The 20,208-nt window shown below is 39.2% G+C and overlaps 1 protein-coding gene across 2 annotated transcripts in view; it reads left to right on the forward strand.

The window, feature by feature from the left end:
- The window catches only part of C5H16orf87 (chromosome 5 C16orf87 homolog), a 36,649-nt gene that overhangs the window by 7,377 nt on the left and 9,064 nt on the right, over positions 1 to 20,208 (forward strand). Inside the window, exons 3-4 of one of the 2 annotated variants that reach the window (XM_042277375.2) lie at positions 10,569 to 10,751; positions 16,646 to 17,667. In XM_042277375.2, coding sequence (XP_042133309.1) covers positions 10,569 to 10,751; positions 16,646 to 16,764 — 302 coding nt within the window. In that variant the 3' untranslated portion in view covers positions 16,765 to 17,667. Of the gene's footprint in view, positions 1 to 10,568; positions 10,752 to 16,645; positions 17,668 to 20,208 lie in introns of those variants that run through there. The other variant, XM_042277376.2, reaches the window with a different exon arrangement.

The following is a 20,208-nucleotide window of genomic DNA, read 5'->3' on the forward strand; positions in this document are numbered from 1 at the left end:
TCAGTCCATATAATATTAATTGTATGTGTGTGTTTTCAGGTCTGACCATATGATATTAGATAACCAATTGGCATGCCCCTCCTTGAGGAATACTGTTTCTCTCACTCTCAGTGTTCCTTAGCTTTGTCTAGGGTTGAGGCCTCAGTGTTCCTTAGCTTTGTCTAGGGTTGAGGCCTCATGAGCTTCCTTTTCCATGTTAGCATATCTATTGGTTTCACCCCTCCCTGTTCAGGTTTTGTGTAGGCAAGCCGTGCTGGTGAGACTTTATGGGTGTAGTTTCTCTGACATTTCTAAGAAACAGTCTCACAGCAAACTTCCTGTTACTTTGGCGCTTAGAATCTTTTTGTCACACTTTTTCTTCAGTGACCGCTGGGCCTTAGGTGCAGGAGTTGTGTTGTAGATGTATCTGTTGGTGGGTCTGAGCTCCACAACTCTGCATTTTAATTGGCTGTGGTTTTCTGTAATGATTTCCATCTGTTGCAAAGAGAGGTTTTTGTTTTTTGTTTTTTTTTTTGATGAAGGGTAAAGTTTTTTGGTTTTTTTTTTTTTTTGGTCTGTTTTTTTGAGACAGGGTTTCTCTGTGTATCCCTGGCTGTTTTGGAACTCGCTCTGTAGACCAGGCTGGCCTTGAACTCACCGAGATCCGCCTGCCTCTACCTCCCTGTTGAGATTAAAGGCGTGCGCCACCGCTACCACCCGGCTACATTTGAAAAATGTAATTGATGCATAATTCTTGTAAATATTTGTGGGGTATAACACAAACATTTGTGTGATATGTAATGTATGTGGCCAGGGTTATTAGTGTTGGCATCTCTTCAAACACTATCACTTCTGTTGTGGGAGCTTCAGAGTCTTCTAGTTATTGGAAATATGTTGTCAGTTATTACATACTGTGGTTACCAAACTATGTTTAGAACACTAGAATTATTCCTTCTGTCAAACTTTATTTTGGCACGTATTACTTATTCTATTTTATTCCTTTCTTTTGTGCCTTCCCATAGACCATTGTTCTAGAACCGTGAGTGACAACATACGGCATGTTATTCTGTTCTTTCTTTATTTCATTTGATGTGATGCTCTTTGTGATGGCTGCTCTTCATTGTCTACTTTATTGGATGCAAATCACCTAGGAAACATGTCTCTAGGCATGTCTGAGGGCTTTTTCAGAGAGTTTTAACTGAGGAGGAAAGATGTGCTCTGAATGTGGGCAGCACTATTCCATGGGCCGTGGTCCTAGACTAAAGGAAGAGGGCAAGGGAGCTGAGCTCTAGTGTTGTCTCTGCTTCCTAATTGCAGGCACAGTGTGACCAGCTGCCTCTCGTCCCTGCTCTCTGCTGCAGCAGGAGTGACAATACATCTTCTGGTCTGTCACATTGCTGCAGGTGCTAGGATTGGTGCTAGGATTTCTTTTTTTCTTTCTTTCTTTTTTTTCCCGAGACAGGGTTTCTCTGTGTAGCCCTGGCTGTCCTAGAACTAGCTCTGTAGACCGGGTTGGCCTTGAACTCACAGAGATCTGCCTGCCTCTGCCTCCCAAGTGCTGGGATTAAAGGTGTGCGCCACCACTGCTCAGCTGGATTTCAGTTTTTTTTTTAAAGATTTATTTATTTATTATGTATACAGTGTTCTGCCTGCACACCAGAAGAGGGCACCAGATCTCACTATAGAAGGTTGTGAGCCACCACGTGGTTGCTGGGAATTGAACTCAGGACCTCTGGAAGAGCAGCCAGTGCTCTTAACCTTTGAGCCATCTCTCCAGCTCGGATTTCAGTTTTAATAGCTGAATAATATTCATGCATGCTAGAGTGTGTGTGTGTGTGTGTGTGTGTGTGTGTGTGTGTGTGTGTGTGTGTGTTGTGATTTTCTTCACTAGTTTATCTGTTGATGAACTCTTGGGTTGATTCCAAGATATGGAGAGTCACTGTTGTAAATGGTGTTGGAGTAAGCATGGGAGTTCAGGCAACTCTTATGTGTTCATTTTATTTGCTTTGTATGTGTACCTGATAATATAGTCATTAGGTTATATATGATACTTCTAGCTTGCTAAAATTATATATATATATATATATATATATATATATATATTGTTTTCCATAGTGGTTATACTATGTTTTTATGCACATGTCAAAATATGTCTGGTGAACACAAAGACAATTCTCACCTCAAAAGCAGAGAAAGTTTATTCTGATGCCAAATGAGTGACAGTGGCCCAGGAACACAGATTTAGGTTAACTCAAATTCCATCTTTCAAAATGGTAGCAGCTTGATGAATTTTTAAAAGTAACATATAGCTAGAGTTTTCCTGCCTTGCCCATAGTCAGGACAAATCTCTGTCACCCGCCAGTCCCACAGCTGCTCAGACCCAACTAAGTAAACATAGAGACTTCTATTGGTTGCAAACTGTATGGCCATGGCAGGCTTCTTGCTAATTGTTCTTATAGCTTAAATTAATCCATTTCCATAAATCTATACTTGCCACATGGCTCATGGCTTACCAGCATCTTCACATGCTGCTTGTCATGGCGGTGGCTGGCAGTGACTCCCTCTGCCTTCCTGTTCTCTCAATTCTCCTCTCTGTTAGTCCCGCCTATACTTCCTGCCTGGCCACTGGCCAATCAGTGTTTTATTTATTGACCAATCAGAGCAATTTGACATACAGACCATCCCACAGCAGTAACAACAAAAAAGCTACAAATTAAGACACTTTTCAAATACATTAGTAGACACAGTGGGTAGACTGGTTCAAGTAAAGTGGGGAAACCGCTCTGCTCCAAGTTTCTGATGCTGTTTGATGACACTGAGATTTCTGTTTACTGGAAGCTAGTGGGCCTTTAATACATTCCAAAGGATTTTCCCTGATAATCACAAGAATAAAAAGCCCAAGATACATTGTAATTAAGTCTGAACCTGCAACCTTCCAACCTTTTCACAGCCAGGTGAGTTCTGTTCAGTTAATCTGCCTTGCAAAGTGCTCACTGGAAAGTGTGGATTTTTTTTTTTTTTTTTTTTTTTTTTGGTTTTTTCGAGTCAGGGTTTCTCTGTGTAGCTTTGCGCCTTTCCTGGAGCTCACTTGGTAGCCCAGGCTGGCCTCGAACTCACAAAGATCCGCCTGGCTCTGCCTCCCGAGTGCTGGGATTAAAGGCGTGCGCCACCACGCCCGGCTGGATTTTTTTTCAGAACCTTTTGTTCACAGTACTTACAGGATAGTATGATGCAGAGCCTTTTGATCTCACAATCTTCAAGCAGTTGTTAGAAGTTTTAAGGGTACCTAGCCTAATACCTGCAGTTCTTTTTGAATAGGCACTTAGAGTCCCAATTGCTTATAAGCACAAAGAATTATGTGAATTTTTAAGGCAACATATTGTAATAGCAAATGTTAACAACCATATGTCATGAGTAGGAGATTGGTTAAAATTGGGTAGATCTTTTAGAGAACACTATGTACTAGTTAGAATGATGATAATTTTTATGTACTTACCATGGAAAACTTTTCAAAGCACTGTTATGTGGTGGCATATACCTTTAATCTTAGCCCTCAGCACTGGGAAGTGAAAATATATATATAAATGACCTATTATATAAAGTGCGGAATTTTTAAATGTTTAAAATAAACTTTGGTGAAAGGAAGAAGAGATAAGTGTTATAAATAAAGGTGTATTAAGAAGTGATGAAAAAAAAAAAAAGCTGGGCGCTGGTGGCGCATGCCTTTAATCCCAGCACTGGGGAGGCAGAGGCAGGCGGATCTCTGAGTTCGAGGCCAACCTGGGCTACAGAGCGAGTTCCAGGAAAAGGCGCAAAGCTACACAGAGAAACCCTGTTTTGAAAAAACCAAAAAAAAAAAAAAAAAAGAAGTGATGGGGGCCAGTGAGATGGCTCCAGGTGTTAGGTAAAGGCATTTGTTGCCAGGACTGCCAATCTGAATTTGATCCCCAGACCCAGATGGTGGAAGGAAAGAACCAGCTTTCTCATGTTGTCCTCTGACCTGCACCATGGCACATTTGTGCATATACATGCCCACAAAAACACACGTACAAAAATATAATAATAAAAAGTGTTTTGTGCAGGAACATAGAACCTAAGGCAGTTATTCTTTAACATATTTCCAAATAAGGTATGTGTTGCAGTTTTGTTTTGTTTTGTATGAAATAGGTAAGTTTTTTTTTTTTTTTTTGGTTGTTGTTGTTTTTAACATTAATTCAGGGGACTGGAGAGATGGGTCAGTAGTTAAGAACACTTGCTACTCTTCCAGAGGACCTGGGTTCAATTCCCAACATTCATAAGAGGCTCACAACCATCTGCAACTTTAGTTCCAAGTTTCTTCTGGCCTCTGGGGGCACTGTATGCATGTACTACATAGAAATACCTTCAGACAAAACACTTGTACATATAAAGTAATAATGTAAAAATTCTTACTAAGTCAGGATTTCATTTCTAAGTTGAATGGTTGACTGAGAGTTTAAAAAGTATCCTAGAAGGGGCAGAGATGTAGATTAGTGGGAGAAAACCTGCCTTGCATACACAAGGCCTTAGGCTTAATGCTTGTCGTTGTGTTTAGTACTATTTTGTATATATGTATGTATGATAACACCCATGCGCTACGTGGAGCATGGAAGTCAGATGGTAGCCTTTAGGAGTTGGTGCTTTCTTTCCACCATAGATGCAGGGATTAACTCAGGTTGTCAGGCTTGTACATCAAGCATCTTGACCCACTGAGGCTCCCCTCCCCCTACACAAAGCTTTGCAATTAAATTTGAAATTGAGGCTATTGCTATATAGCCTCTGCTGGCCTAGAATGTGGTGTTAGCACAGGATGGTCTCAGTCTTCCAAAAGCATTTGTAGGCAGGCACCACCACATCCAGTGCTGAAGGGATTGATTACTTTAAAAGAGGAATTAAAGGATACACTGTATTTCTTAAAACTGTGAATCTGTACCAAATCTACATTTATTTACTTGTGTGGGGGACACATGTCATGACATGCATGTTAGAGGCAGGGTAAGAAGACAACATGCCAAAATCGGTCCTCTCCTTTCACCATGTGGGTTCCAGGGATCAAAACACCCTCCCCACCGAGCCATCTCACTCTCCCTGGAGTAGTTCTGAAGCAACTATTTAGCCAACTGCTGTTACCAAGGGAAGTATTAGTTAACTCAGTTTGTTCCATATCTTTAACTTTCATTTTCCAGATGTAGATTCTCATCAGAGGTGCCATTTTACAGTTGATTCCTGACTGTATCTGTTTTCCTTTCTAGAATTTTAATTATAAAACTTGTAGAAGAAAATGTAAATGAATTCTAAGTCAAATTTAGTTATAAGACTTCCTTTAAAGGTGAGAAAAATATTCAAGACAATTAAAACGGGAATTCACTAATATTACCTGTTCACTTCTCAGTGGGTAGATGTTTAGTCAAATTACCACCTTATTTTTTTGAGAGCAGGATAAATAGGACAATGATTACCCATGAACAGGCAAAGGCCAACAAGCAAACAAACAAATAAAAACATCTTAAAATGATAAATTCACTTTAATTCAAGAGAGAGATACAGCACTCAGGAGGCCAAGGTGTGTAGTCGGACTTTCTTTAGGCTACCAGTTCATGGAGACTTATTATTAATTATGAAAGCCTGGCCTTTAGCTTAGGCATATTCCCACCTAGCTCTTATAACTTAAATTAACCTGTTTCTATTCATCTATGTTCTGTCACATGGCTTGGTTACCTCGCCTCTGTACTGTATGTCCGACTTCTTCAGTGTCTTGTTGGCATCTCTCGAGCACCTAGATTCATCCTGAGTCCCTCTCTCTGCCCAGGACCCTGCCTATTCTCTCCTGCCTAGCTATTGGCCAGTCAGCTCTTTATTAAACCAGTCACAGTGACACATCTTCACACAGTGTAAACCACACATTCTGCAATAAAGGTGGTAAGATTGAGAGTTACAGGCCAACCACCCTTGGTCTCTAAGAACAGTGTCAGGGGCTCCCTTTTTGTGGGTTCTTAGACTTGTTAATAAAATAATTTAAAGCAAGGTGGTAGTGGTGCACACCTTTAATCCTAGCACTCAGGAGGCAGAGGCAGGCAGATGTCTGTGAGTTCAATGCCAGCCTAGTCTACAGAGTGAGTTCCAGGACATCCAAGGCTGTTACACAGAGAAATCCTATCTTGGAAAAAAAAATTAAAAACAGAAGCAAGTTCAAGAACTATTTTTATTAGTTGAGAGGAAAAACACAGGGCAGGCAAGCTATAAACCAAGCAGCTTGATTGTTTTAAGGTCTCCTGTGCAGTTTTGCATTGGAATTTCTTCCCGCCATACTCTCAAGATAATTGTATATTCATTCGTTCGTTCGTTCGTTCGTTCGTTCGTTCGTTCGTTCGTTCGTTTGTTCGTTCGTTTGTTCGTTCATTCATTCTTTGTCTCCCCCACCCCACCCCATGTGGTTGTGTGTATGTGTGTGTTTTAATCACATGTGTTTCTATTTCTGGAACAAATTTATCAGAAGTTGTTTCATACCTAGAAAGTTCTAGAAAAAACCACCATGTGGCATTGTATTTCCTATCTTGTATTGTGACATTAACACTAATATTACTCTAATTTTTCCTTGGTTTGCAGTGTTTTCTTTTAGGGTTAGGGGTGTAACTCAAGGTAGATAGTTCACCTAGCATGCATGTATACATATATACAAGTCTTCCACTTGAAGCTCAAGGCTTCTACTACTTGGGGCAGTTTTTACTTATCTTTTGAAAATTAACTATTGTTTGAAGACAGAGTTGAATGTATCCTGATTTCAGCTCAAGATTACTTTGTAACCAAAGATGATCCCCCAACTCCTCTACCTCTCAAGCATCTAGGATGACGTGGTGCTAGAGGTCACACCTAGGTCCTTGTGCATTCAAGGCAAACACTCTTATCAACTGAGCTGTCCTCGGAGCAGTTTAAAATCATTGTTTCTTTTTTTCTTCTCTTCTTCCTTATTCTTGTGTATTTAGTGGGTGATATGTCAGTTTACAGACCACTCGGAGTTGGTAACTTAGTGGCTATAGTTAATTTACTTAGTGAGGAAGGGTGAAGGATTGGGCTCCTTTCTCACAGGAAAGGTAGGGCTGCCATACTTCTTATAAGGTAACTTTTGTATCTGTGTGTATCCCATAAACATTCCTACACAGGAAGAACATGGAAGGACAGAAGAATAAAGGGACATAATAGCCATGTTTAAAGAAAAACCTTTCTGGAAACTTTACTAGTTCCACTAAATGTGTTGGTCAGTGCTAGTTTTCCTGGCCACATTCCTTGTAAGAGAGTCTTGAGAGAGTGTAACAGCTTGTTAACAGCTGTCAGGCTGGGTATGGTGGTGCACATTTTTAATCCCAGCACTGGGGAGGCAGAGGCAGGCGGATCTCTTTGAGTTCCAGGAAGGCCATGGCTACATAATGACCCTTTCTTCAAACAAACAAAACAAAACCCAAACAACACCACCCAAATGAATAACAGTTTTGTCACAGGTATGTTACAGATTTATTGGGTGTTTTCTTCATTTTCTGTCACGGTATTAGTTACTTTTCTTGTTGCTGTAACAAAATATTTGATAGAAAGCATTAAGGGATGCAGGTTTATTTTGGCTGACAGTTTTTTTTTTTTTTGGTTTTTCGAGACAGGGTTTCTCTGTGTAGCTTTGCGCCTTCCCTGGAACTCGCTTTGGAGACCAGGCTGGCCTCGAGCTCACAGAGATCCACCTGCCTCTGCCTCCCGAGTGCTTGGATTAAAGGCGTGCGCCACCATCGCCCGGCTTGGCTGACAGTTGTAAGAGGCACAGTCCATGAGGACTGGGAAGGCATGGTAAATGGGAGTGTGAGGTCAGAAAAGAGAGTAGATAGGAAGTGGAACTGGGCTATACAACTTTAAAGCATGCTCACAGCAATCCACTTTCCCAGCAAGGCTCCACCTCCTAAATATTCCACAACTTTCCAGAACAACAGTTAGGTGCCAAGTATTCAAACGCATGAACTTATAGGAGACATTTCACATTCAAAATACAGCCTTCTGCCCCTGGCACCTATGTGCTCATGACCATGTCATTATGGAAAATGTATCTATTCCAACTTTGTAAGTCTTCATAGTGTTGAACAATCCTAGCATTGTTCAAAAGCCAAATTATCTGCTAAGACTCAAGAGAGTCTATTAACTGAACCCCTGCAAAATTAAAAAAATGAGACAAAACCCAAACCGTTACATACCTATAGTATACATTCCAAAAGGAACCGTTAGATACCTATAGTATACATTCCAAAAGGAAGAAATGAGGGCAAAGCAGGGGAGGATCAGACTGAAGCAGGACGGAAACCCTCCAGGGAAAGCACCAAAACCAGAAGCTCCATGCCTGGCAACTGGTGCTTGTGAAGGAGTCAGCTGAGCTCCACGGGTTGCATAACCTTGCCTGTCCTGTCTCTGTCACCTGTAGCACATACAGCCTCTCACTTGGCCTTACTGTACTGCATGCTGCAGCTTTCTTTCCAGGATGTCTCGTGTCCTGGGGTCTCTATTGGAGCTCAGGCTTTAATTTCCAAGGTTAATGTAATGGCTTCTTGGTGCCTCTTTGTCCATCCAACCCTGTTACTCTCCCTGGCCATAGTGGCTTTCTGGAACATTGCACAGGCCTTCATAAACACTTCCTTTTGCATTTTTCATTCCTACAAAACTAGTACCATGTAGACAATAATGCCAAGTCCTATTGCCAGTTTAGATGTAGCCTGACTCCCTTGGACTAGAGTTGGAGCCACCTCTGTGCCTTTGCAATTGAATCTGAGAAAGCGTTGTATTAGGTGGATCCCTTCAGCAGAGTTCCCAGGTCAGTCTTGACCCATTCAGGTGAATTTGGGTTTTTCACAAGATGAGGTGGGCCATCAGTGGGTGATGGCTGGCCTCCAGCACCTTTCCTGACCCACTGCAGACCACACGTCTCTTTCTAGTGACACCAATCTCTAGCGAAGACGCTTTGTCTGCACCATCATTGTCTGCAACTTTAAGCTCGCATTCCTTTCCTCACAAAACTGCACACTTTCTTGTCTTTCTGCAAACATGTTGAGCATTCTTTAGACTTTCTGCAAGAAGTATGACAAGCACCAGCCCCACAAAGTGACAAATTAGAGAAAGGCAAAAGACTCTTGGTATGTCTAGGGAAATTGGCATTGTGACAGGAAACAGTGTGACTGCAATGGGCAGACTAAGCCTGTTCTCAGTAAAAAGGCTTAAGACTACAGAGAAGAGTGTGTCGAGCCTGACTGTAGATCTAAGGGAATGCTGGCCATGAAGAGATGTGAGCATTTGAACTGGGAGGCTGTAACAGGAGAAAGGGCCAGTTCTAAGCTGATTTTGTTATAAAGACAATAAAATCACAAGCTTTTACTCAAAGCAAACAAAAACCCATGAGACCGGATTCTTTATTTTTATTTTTTCCTGTTTAATAATTCATTGCAGGTTAAAAAGTGGTGACACTCTGGCTCTAGCACTCATTTATTTAGTAGGTTTAATAACTTAAGAATGAAAACTTTCTCTTTGCCTGCTTTTTGTCTACCAAATGATGTGGTCTGAATAGAAAGATAGAAACAGGTTCTTTTAACTGGGCAGTTGTGGCACACACCTTTAGTCCCAGCACTTGAGAGGCAGAGGCAGAGGCAGACAGATCTCTGAGCTCTGGCTGTCCTGAAACTATGAAGACCAGGCTGACCTCAAACTCACAGACATCCACCTACCTACATCTGCCTCCTGAGGGTATGTACCACTATCTCCCCACCCCCAATGCATTTTTTTTTTTTTTTCAGATAGTCTCGCTGTATAGCTCAGACTGGTCCTGAAGTTTCCACCTTTTCCCCTTTTATCATTGTGATTTTAGGTATTTGGGGAGTTAATTTTCTGGCTTTTAAAGTTAGATGTAAATTGAAGTAAAAAATTTTAATCTAACATTTTGGTTTGGGATGGGGGAGGGGCTTCTTGCGTAATGAAATCACTCTGTTAGTAAAGTTCCTGGATTTTGTTTCTCCTCTATGGAAGAAATTCTGTTACGTCAATGGTCACCTTCTTTGTGGTTTAAGTGAACATTCCTATTTTCTGTGCTTTAAAACTATGTTGTCTGGTTGCTCTGTGGTTGGTTTGTATTGTAACCTTTGCTATGCCTAAGGCTAGTTTTGTGGCTCATCTTTCACATCGTAGTTCAATCTGTAACTTAGGGAGGGGTAGGAAGCAGTGGGTTTCCCCCTTCCCATGTAGTTCACTATGTTAAACTTGGAAATGTGATGGAAACAGTGGAAAGGTTGTTGTGGGGTTGTTTGGACCTAAGGGGATGAAATTAGTAAGTTACCAAATGAAGAAACTTATTTTCTCTTACAAGACTTTTTCTACCTCCGTAGATGTGAATCGTGTTGTTTCTTTGTTCTCTGTGAGTGTGGGGTACAGCTAGATTTTACAAAAGTACATGATGTGCCGGGAAGTGTGTTTTTAGAAAGTAAAAGGAAGTTGATGAAAACTTGGGCAGACAGTTGTTGTGGAGTCCTAAAATAAATCACTTTTATTCATCCATACAGAAAACAAGCATGAGGCCAAGAGGAGGCGAACAGAGAGAGTTAGGAGAGAGAAGATAAATTCTACAGTAAATAAGGATTTAGAAAACAGAAAGAGGTCTCGAAGTAACAGCCACTCAGATCATATCAGACGAGGAAGAGGAAGACCGAAAAGTACATCTGCCAAAAAACACGAGGAAGAGAGAGGTATGGCTCAGTCCTCACAGCCCTGTTCTAGTAGTAAATTGATGAGAGACAGAAGTAGAACGTTGTGGAAGCTTTGAGCTCTTGGACTTACAACTCATAGTTTGTGAATTGTGAAAGAAAAAAAAGTAGTTTTTGTTTGTTTGTTTTAATTACAGTGCTGGGTTTTGAGTCCAGCACACAGGCCAGATAAACCTCTACCACCGAGCTGCACTCTCAGCCCTTAAGTTCCTACTTTTAAAATGAAAACAAAACAAAACAATTCTTACTAGAAACCTGAAGGCTTACATTAGGGAAAATCCACATTGTTAACTGGTAGTAGAAAAGTTCAAAGATAATTGTATATATGTCTTTCAGATATCAATAAAAATGATTGTACCTTTTTTTTAAAGACCGGTCTAAGCAGTTATTTTAAACCATTTTACTGTGGATTTAAAGCATTTTTTTTAAAGTGACGTTTGTTATGCATTTTTAATTGCTCTTTGGAAGGTTTGCATGCTTCCTATACAACTGGTATAGTTTGGTCTTGTTCCAGAGTGTTCTGTCTCCCCTTACAGGTCTTCTTCTTTTGATAAGTAGTGTTTCTACTCATAAGTTATTTCTAGACTTCTGCTAGAACTTCTGCTTCTCTTTTTCCTTTATTTGTACATCTTTTAGAAAATTTTATCATGGAAAATTTCAACATATAAAAGAGCAAGAAGTAGCCTGGGGTTAGAGGGGTTGGGGTGGTGTAGAGACACGTGGAATTCTGAGTTCCAGGCCAGCCTGGTCTACAGAGCTAGTTCTAGGACAGCCAGGGCTACACAGAGAAACCCTGTCTCAAAAAGACACACCCCACTAAAGAGTAAGAAGAATGATATAATGAGCCCCTGTAATACCTGTATGAAAATTGAGACTTTGAAGTCAATAATTAGTGGAGATGGGTAGCTGCTCTTTGTATTTATTTAGAATCCTCAGCCAAAACTATTTCATCTTCAGTGAAAGAAATTTATAATTATTATTTGTTAGTTATGTTTTGCATATCTTTGGATATTTAATTTTAGATAGACAAATATTTTCTATATAAATACAAATGTTATTTGAGACACAGAATTATTCATGATTTTTCTGATATATATAGCTATCTCTAGCTTTTACCAAAATGAAAAGTGTCTTGATACTGTGCAATTAAAGAAATAAAGTTCATAATGAATTATTGTATAAGGTTTCCCTTAGGTATTCCTCATTTTGTTGAGCAATCTTATTCTTTCCTTCTGCTATACTCTTCCAGGCACTTTGAGTTATTTAAATAGGTGTTTTTAGCAATGAGGTCATCAGAAAATCTTATTTGAAAGACTATTTTGGAATAGAAACTGGACAAGAAAAGTCCACAGAGAAGGAAAAAAGAAGCTCTACTTGATCAGAAAACAGAACATTGTTTTCAACTGAAGTAAAGGGAAGATAGCTGAAAAGAAATGGGGAAGGATGCTTCTGGTTACGAGATTAAAGAAACGGCTGGTGACGGCTGGGGAAACAAAGGCTGTGTTGTTGAGCATGTCTGTGTTCTACGGATGCAGCGTTGAAAATGTATTTTATTATTACTTGAAAAGGGAAGCATTTCTTTGCCAGTGAATATTTTTTTCAGATATTTTCTGTTTAAGAATATTTTTGGCTGGGAGTAATGGTGTATGCCTTTGATCCCAGCATGTGGGAGACTGGAGACAGGTAGATCTCTGTTTTCCAAGAAGGCCTTGTTCCTCCTAACCCCCAGTTCCTGGAGCTTGAACCTGGAACCTCTACAGAACTACACCCCCACAAGCCAAATTATTTAAATTTTTTTGTTTGTTTTTTTGCTTTTGATAAAAATTTCAGGATATAATCTGGGTGTCCCCCCTCCCCCTTTAAAAAGATGGCATCTTGCTGTTTAACCAAGGCTCTCTAACCAAGTTTTCTGACTCAAGATCTTCCTGTATTACCCTGCCAAGAGCTGGGATTATAGGCATATCCTATCACATCTGGAATAAAGTTGAATCTTTTATGTACATGGGACCTCAGTAAACTTTTTCTGTAAAGAGCTCAAACATAAATATTTTAGGTTTTGTGGGCTATGTCTCAACTACTGAACTCACAGTGTATGAGTGAAGAAAGCTGTGTTTTAATAAAACTTCATAAAAACAGGAAGATGATATAGTTCATTGGTCTCTAAATATAACACAACTAATGATGTCCATGCATTTTATAAAAAACCTCTTACTAATGCTTTGTAGGGCTAAGCAGCTGGTTAATTTAATTTTGTCTTTATTGGTCCTTTGCTGTTCAGGAACTTGAAAACTTTGAAGTAAGCATAATTTTAAGTTAAAATTGAATCTTAACACAATGAATTAAGAAAAACTTGACACTGTATAAAAATATTTTAATTGACCTTATTGCTTTCTATTTTGGGAAAAAAAAGACTAGGAAGAGGAGAAAATGGAAAAGGAAAGTCTTTTCTTTACCCACTAGGTCAGTGCTTTGAAAAAGAAATGAAAAAGCAGTCTTGGTCTAGGGAACCAGCAGTGATAAGGTGGGCAAAGGCAGTATAAAAAAAGCTCAGGGAGACTAAGGTTGAACATGGTGAATACTGAGTTCTCTGACCGGGCTTCTATCTTACAGGTAAGAGAAACCAGAAGCAGTCTTCCTAGGGAACTGGAAAAGCCCAGGAGAAAAGACCTACAATAAACACACTGTTACTTAGGAGTTCAGAGATGTACCTAGTAGACCACAGCTACAGTCCGGTCTCACATATACACATGCTGCTTCTAATCGGCCTTTTTTGTACTTTTAAATATAAAATTACCAGAAATTACTGAGTATCTAGAAGAACGCATCTAGTAGAAAAGGTCAAGAATAAAGAAAAAGGAGAAAAAGGTACTGGGGAGAGAAAAAGTGTTTTTCAGGGAAAGGAACCGTGTTAACATCCTTAATAAGAAAGAGATGCTTCCCTGGCGGGAGGAGCACCATGAGCCTTGAGAGGCAGCATGGGGGGGGGGGGGAGACATGGACGGACGACAAAACATGCCTGGAAACAGTCTTCAAGGATTGCTTTAAAATACGAAAACCAGCAAAATGTGAGTCACAAAATGAAAAAGTTTAATAGGTTTAAAGATAAAATTGAAGAAAAACTCCAGGAAGCATAGAAATAGGAAGAGATGGAAAAAATAGAAGATATGAAACTTAAAGGACCAATGTGAAAATCTACTGACTATATATAAAGAGTTTCAGAAAATAGAATGTAGAAGATGGAAGACAAGGAAAATTTCCCAAACCTGAAAGACACTAACAGGGCCCCTGAAATTCCCAATCCAGTGGAAGGTCAAAAATTAGAACAAAACATATCGCTGTTTGGTTAAAGGAAAATAAATGCTTAGGTTTTTTTTTTTTTTTTTTTTAGACAAAAAGAATAACTAAAATATTTGAGTGAGTACAGTGGAATACTGACTAGCTGTATGAACAGCATTAAGGAAGTATTAAAACAAAAGAAAAGCACATACAATATATGATTGTCATTAAAGTTCAAGAAAAACCTAAATCGGCCCAGCAGTGGTGGCATAAGCCTTTAGTCCCAGCACTCGGGAGGCAGAGCCAGGTAGATCTCATGAGTTTGAGGCCAGCCTGGTGTACCAAGCGAGATCCGGGACAGGCACCAAAGCTACACAGAGAGACCCTGTCTCGAAAAACCAAACCAAACAAACAAAAAAACCCAAAATCTATTATGTTCCAAATAAGGGCAGTGTAAGTAGTAAGGAGTGACTGGAAAAGAACGCGAGGAATGCACAGAGTGAAGGAAGGTCTCTGGAGTGCATTAGCTCCTCTTCTGTTGCTGGGATAAATGCCGTGACTAAAAGCACCATAGAGAAGAGTTTGTTTGGGCTTACGCTTCCAGAATGCTAAGAGCATGGTGGTGGAGAAGTGTGGCAGGCGTAGGGGCAGGAACAGGATGCAGAGCTCATGTCCTCACCTGTAAGCTCGAAGACCACCCCTCAATGTCATACTTCCTCCATCGAGACGACATCACCTAAACCTCCTCAAACAAACCGAGAACGAAGAGTTCAAATGCCCAAGACTGGGAGGCATTTTTCAGTCAAAACAACATACATGTCTTGATTAATATTTGGGTTGCATGAATATATGCATCTGTCAGAGCACATTTTGATTCTAAAGGATTTGTGCATTATTTCATGGCATGTAAATTTAGCAGTAATTAAAATAACTTTAAAAGGTTTGGATTTTCTCAACAGTGATACCAATGGTCAGAAGACAATTCATTTCATTAATAATTCTAAGGGGAAATTACAAATCTTTTTCAACCAAACTACAGCTTAGTATGAAAATAGACTAATGATACTTTGTGATATTCAGGGTTTCAAAAAGTATGCTACCCATACTCCTTTCCCAGGAAGCTGCTGAAAGTTGCACGCACCACAGAGAAGAGAGCCAAAAAGGAATACTGGGGTCTAGAACAAAGAGCAGCCAACTCAAGAGAGATGGCAGATCTCCTTTTGAGGGGGCCACAGGGTAATAATTGCCCTGTGATCCTAGAGAGCAGCCATTTCAGATGAAGCAGGTGGGGAGACTTGCAGAGATCTTTCCATGACGATAAAATTATGTGTGGACATCCTGAAGATTTGTACACCTGGAACAGTTTGAGTTGAGTTAGACATGAGAGCTAAGCAAACCAAAGAGTCAGTTGAGGCTGTGAAATGCTCAGCAGGAAAAGGCCCTTGCTGTCAAGCCTGAACCACCTGAATTTGAGTTTTGAAAGCCACCTGGAAAGAGAGAACAGACTAGTCATCCTTTGTCTCCACCTGTGTGCAGTATTACACGTGTGCACACACATGCACACTCAGTTAAATACATAGGATTCTGCAGAGAAAACTAGTACTTCAAAGAAAGGAAAATCACTCACAAAATCATAATGTAGACGTTGAAAATTGATGGGCTGGAGAGATGGCTCAGTGGGTTAAGAGCACTGACTACTCTTCCAGAGGACCAGGGTTCAATTCCCAGCAACAATATGGCAGCTCACAACTGTCTATAACTCCAAGATCTGATACCCTAACACAGACATACATGCAGGCAAAATGCCAATGTACATAAAATAAAAATAAATTATTAAAAAAAAAGAATAAGAAGATGAAGAGATATGCAGTGTTTGAGATGGCAATAAGACATGCAAAACAGTAAAATTCTAATTTTCCAAAGTAGAAAATGAGTAATGCAGAAAACTTAAGAAGGAGCATCATGTAACTATTACACAGATAAAGATTTGTTTTTATAAAAAGGAAGGAACAACTAAGGGGGAAGTAGTTGGAAATTAGGAAATGTGCATATAGGGATGCATTTTTTTAAAACAATTTTTTTTTTTTGCCAAAATGAATTGGCCAAATTATATGCATGCTTAACTTTGTTTCAAATAGCAAAATACTAAAGCAAAAAAATTATTATTGTAAAATATGAAAAAATAATTTGGAACATACACAAAGATGATGTTTTAGCTGATTTATGACTGTAGGAGATTTTTTCTTTTGCTTAATTTTCAAATTTTCTACTTTGAATGTGGTTTGCATTTGTTATTGGGTGGAGAAAATGGCAGTTAAAAAGTTGGTTATCATTTCTGTAGTGAGGCTAAGGTTAATATATTCAGAAAATTATCGTTGATGTTCAGAAGGGGATATCTTCTAGGTTGAAAATTAATTTTGACAGAGACAGTTCATACTGGTAAAGGGAAAGAAAAATATGAGATTTTTATAGAAATTATGTAATTCAATAGAATTATAGTATTACATATATTTGTCAAATAAATATTGAAAGCCTCAAAAATGTTGTTAAACTACTGCATCTGCACCTTTGTATTAAGATTTCCCTTTTTCTTTTAACAGAAAAACAGGAAAAGGAAATTGACATCTATGCTAACCTCTCTGATGAAAAGGCTTTCGTGTTTTCAGTCGCCTTGGCAGAAATAAATAGAAAAATTATCAATCAAAGACTTATTCTCTGATATTTGTCTGCAAAGTCTGTTGACACTTTCTTCAGGATTACATCAGCAAATTCTCAGACAGTTATGGACTCTCAGGAGCACTCTGACTGTATGAATGAGGGCCATTGATTGTTTTTTCTCTGCTACGTAGTCGGGTGCCACACTTGGGGAGCGAAGCTGTGGGTTTAGACTTTGCTGGGATTTCCTTGTTTACCAAGGGTTATTATCAGTGTTTTGTGTTGGAATATAACTAAATGTATTTACAGAAAAAACTACCAAAAAAATAAGCCCCCAAAACTGGATAGATATTTACAGACTAAAGGAAAAGGAGTAAAGGTGGAAATATGAAAACTAGGGCAATTGAAATGCTTCAGAGTTTTCAAGTTTGCACCAGAGATGCAATATTTTAAGTATTGTCAAGAGAGTGACTTTTAAATATATATATTTCAGGCTTTCATCATTAACAGATTGCATATATACAATCCATTGACTTTTAATAAATTGGTAATTGATATTTTATTGAATGGAGAATTACGAATATAGATTATTCTGTCTTCAATTGACTTATCTTGGCCACTATTTTAATGATTTAAGGTAGGAGTTATATTTTCAGAAACTTTCTAGACAGTTTGGAAATTTGGGTGCTATATGAAGAAAAGCATTTAAGGCTGTATCATATTTCAGATATAAACACCTTGTTTTCTTGAATGTTTATTTATTGGTTTTTTAAAAAAAACTTTTCTGTTATCAAGATGGTGCCTGTTAACCTAAACACAAGATATATTTATTACATGCAAAATATTTCTTAGCTACTTATAAACAGTGATGTTTTGTCTGAATGAATGTTCATTTATACATAATTCTGGTAATTATTTAAACTGTTACTTCATCCTGGAAAAAAATAAACCTTAATATTGAAAGTGAGTAGATTAGTGTGGTATAGCTTTTTTTTTCCTAGTGAAGTTTGTAAAATATTTCAGCCAGTTTTTCCAGTGTTAAATCATTGTTCCTTTTGCCTCCTGCATGATGACACACCAGTGCACTGCATGTTGACACACCAGTGCACTGCATGTTGACACAGCAATGCAGTGATTAATCTCTTCACACTTGCAGCTTTGCTTCCTTTCATTCTTTCTTCCCCAGTCTGCTTGGAATTCCCACAGCTGCCTTGGGGACATGAGTCATTGCTTAGTGGACTTTTTTTTTTTTTTTTTTTGGTTTTTCGAGACAGGGTTTTTCTGTGTAGCTTTGCGCCTTTCCTGGAACTCACTTGGTAGCCCAGGCTGGCCTTGAACCCATAGAGATCCGCCTGGCTCTGCCTCCCGAGTGCTGGGATTAAAGGCATGTGCCACCACCGCCTGGCTGGACTTTTTTTTTTTTTAAAGATTAATAATTTTATTATTTTGTATGTGTGTGATGTGCATTAAAATGCATACACACCCACACACATACATACCAATGCCTGAAAAGGCCATAAGAAGATGTTGGATCTCATGGAGCTAGTTACAGGTGACTAGTTACACTGACTGGGAACTAAATGTCCTCTGTAAGAGCAGCAAGTGCTCTTAACCACTGAGCCATCTTGTTAGCCCCTGCTTAGATAGACATTTTTGCCCGTTTAAGATAACCCCTCCAGTATGTATGTTTATTTTTGAGATGTAAAATTACACATACTTATGGGTTACATGGTAGTTACTTTTCTATTGCTGTGGGAATATGCCATGAACCAAGGCAACTTACACAAGGAAGAACTTATTTTGGGCTTATGGTTCCAAAGGGTTGGGGTCCATGGTGGTAGAGTGGAGATAATAGGCGGCAGCCTGCTGGGCAGTAGCTGAGAGCTCACATCTCAAATCACAATCTAGAAGCAGAGTGAATTAGCTCAAAATGGCACAAGTCTTTTGAAACCTCAAAGCTTTCTCATTGTAACATACTTCCTCCCGCAAGGCCACACCTCCTAGTCTTTCTTAAACAGCCACCAAACAGGGACCAAGTATTGAGCTGCCTGGCAGAGGGGACATCTCATTCGAATGACTAGTTTCAGCTGTCATTTCCCAAAAGGTCTACATTTTTTGTCCCTTAAATTGGCATCCAGCAGAGGGAGCTTTAGAGACACTGTAGACAGGGTGTAGGATTTTCTTAGGAATTCCCTCCACATCCTTGCTTCTCTCTCTCTTCCCCTTCTTTCCCTTGCTCCTCAGCAGTGCCTTTGAGACGAGTCCTCGGTGTGTAGGATCTCCTGATGTGTATTTCAGGCTGGTCTGGAATTCACGATTCTTTTGTCTGCAACTGCAGATATTACTGTAGTTATATGCATTTGTAACGCCTAATAAAAGTTTTTTTTAATCTCTGAAACATAAAAACCTTCAGTTTTTTTACCAAAAATGTTTAATAGTGATATAAGAATCTCTGTGTCTGTGTTTCTCTGTGTAAGTTTGTGTAAGTAAAGCATACCTTGTAGAGAAAGCATCTCTTTATAAAAGAATTATAGATAACAGAATTTATCTACTCAAAACTGAATTTTTTAAAGTTAAAATTTCATTGAATATGATAATGAGTAACTGCTGAGCTTGCCATGTAGAATTTATTTTACTTTAGATAGTATTAAAATTGTGAGGTTATTTCAACTTTTTTTGTCAGAGAAGCAAATTAAATTAGGTTTTTACTGATTGCAGCATAACCCATTTAGGCAGTTTATCAAAACACTTTATTCTCTTTTTTTTTTGTTGTTGTTGTTTATTTTTTGCTTTTTTGTCTTGGTTTTGGTTTTTTGAAGCAGGATTTCTCTGTGTAGCTTTGCGCCTTTCCTGGAACTCGCTTTGTAGACCAGACTGGCCTTGAACTCACAGAGATCCGCCTGCCTCTGCCTCCTGAGTGCTGGGATTAAAGGCGTGCACCACCACCACACACCCCCACACCCCCGATTATTTTCTGTTTTAATTGCAAGCTGTCATTAAAAAATTAATGGATCTGTCTAGGTGTCTCATCCCAGAACACTACTTTGTCTCTGGCATTGAAGCATTAGCAGACACTACTTTGTCTCTGGCATTGAAGCATTAGCAGACACTACTTTGTCTCTGGCATTGAAGCATTAGCAGACACTACTTTGTCTCTGGCATTGAAGCATTAGCAGATGTCCCTGGAACAGGTAGTTCTTTAATTACTTGATCCCAAACTTTATTCTGTGGTATTATCCATATATGATAATTCAAGATCTCTTAAAGATGATTAAAAGATTAGGTTAGGCTTGTTGAAAATATTTTCAAATGTGATCAAGATTAAAGTAATTTGGGAGGTAGGCTGAATCAGAAATCTGGATGCTTGCCCTCTATGCTGGCTGGTTTTCGTTAGCCTGACACAATCCTAGATTTAGCTGGGAAGAGGGGATCTTAACTGAGAAAATGCCTCTGTAAGATTGGCCCGTAGGAAAGTCTGCGGCTTCGTCTTAGTGACTGAGTGGGAGGA

The sequence above is a fragment of the Peromyscus maniculatus genome, chromosome 5, assembly GCF_049852395.1.
Source record: "Peromyscus maniculatus bairdii isolate BWxNUB_F1_BW_parent chromosome 5, HU_Pman_BW_mat_3.1, whole genome shotgun sequence".
Classification (NCBI taxonomy): domain Eukaryota; kingdom Metazoa; phylum Chordata; class Mammalia; order Rodentia; family Cricetidae; genus Peromyscus; species Peromyscus maniculatus.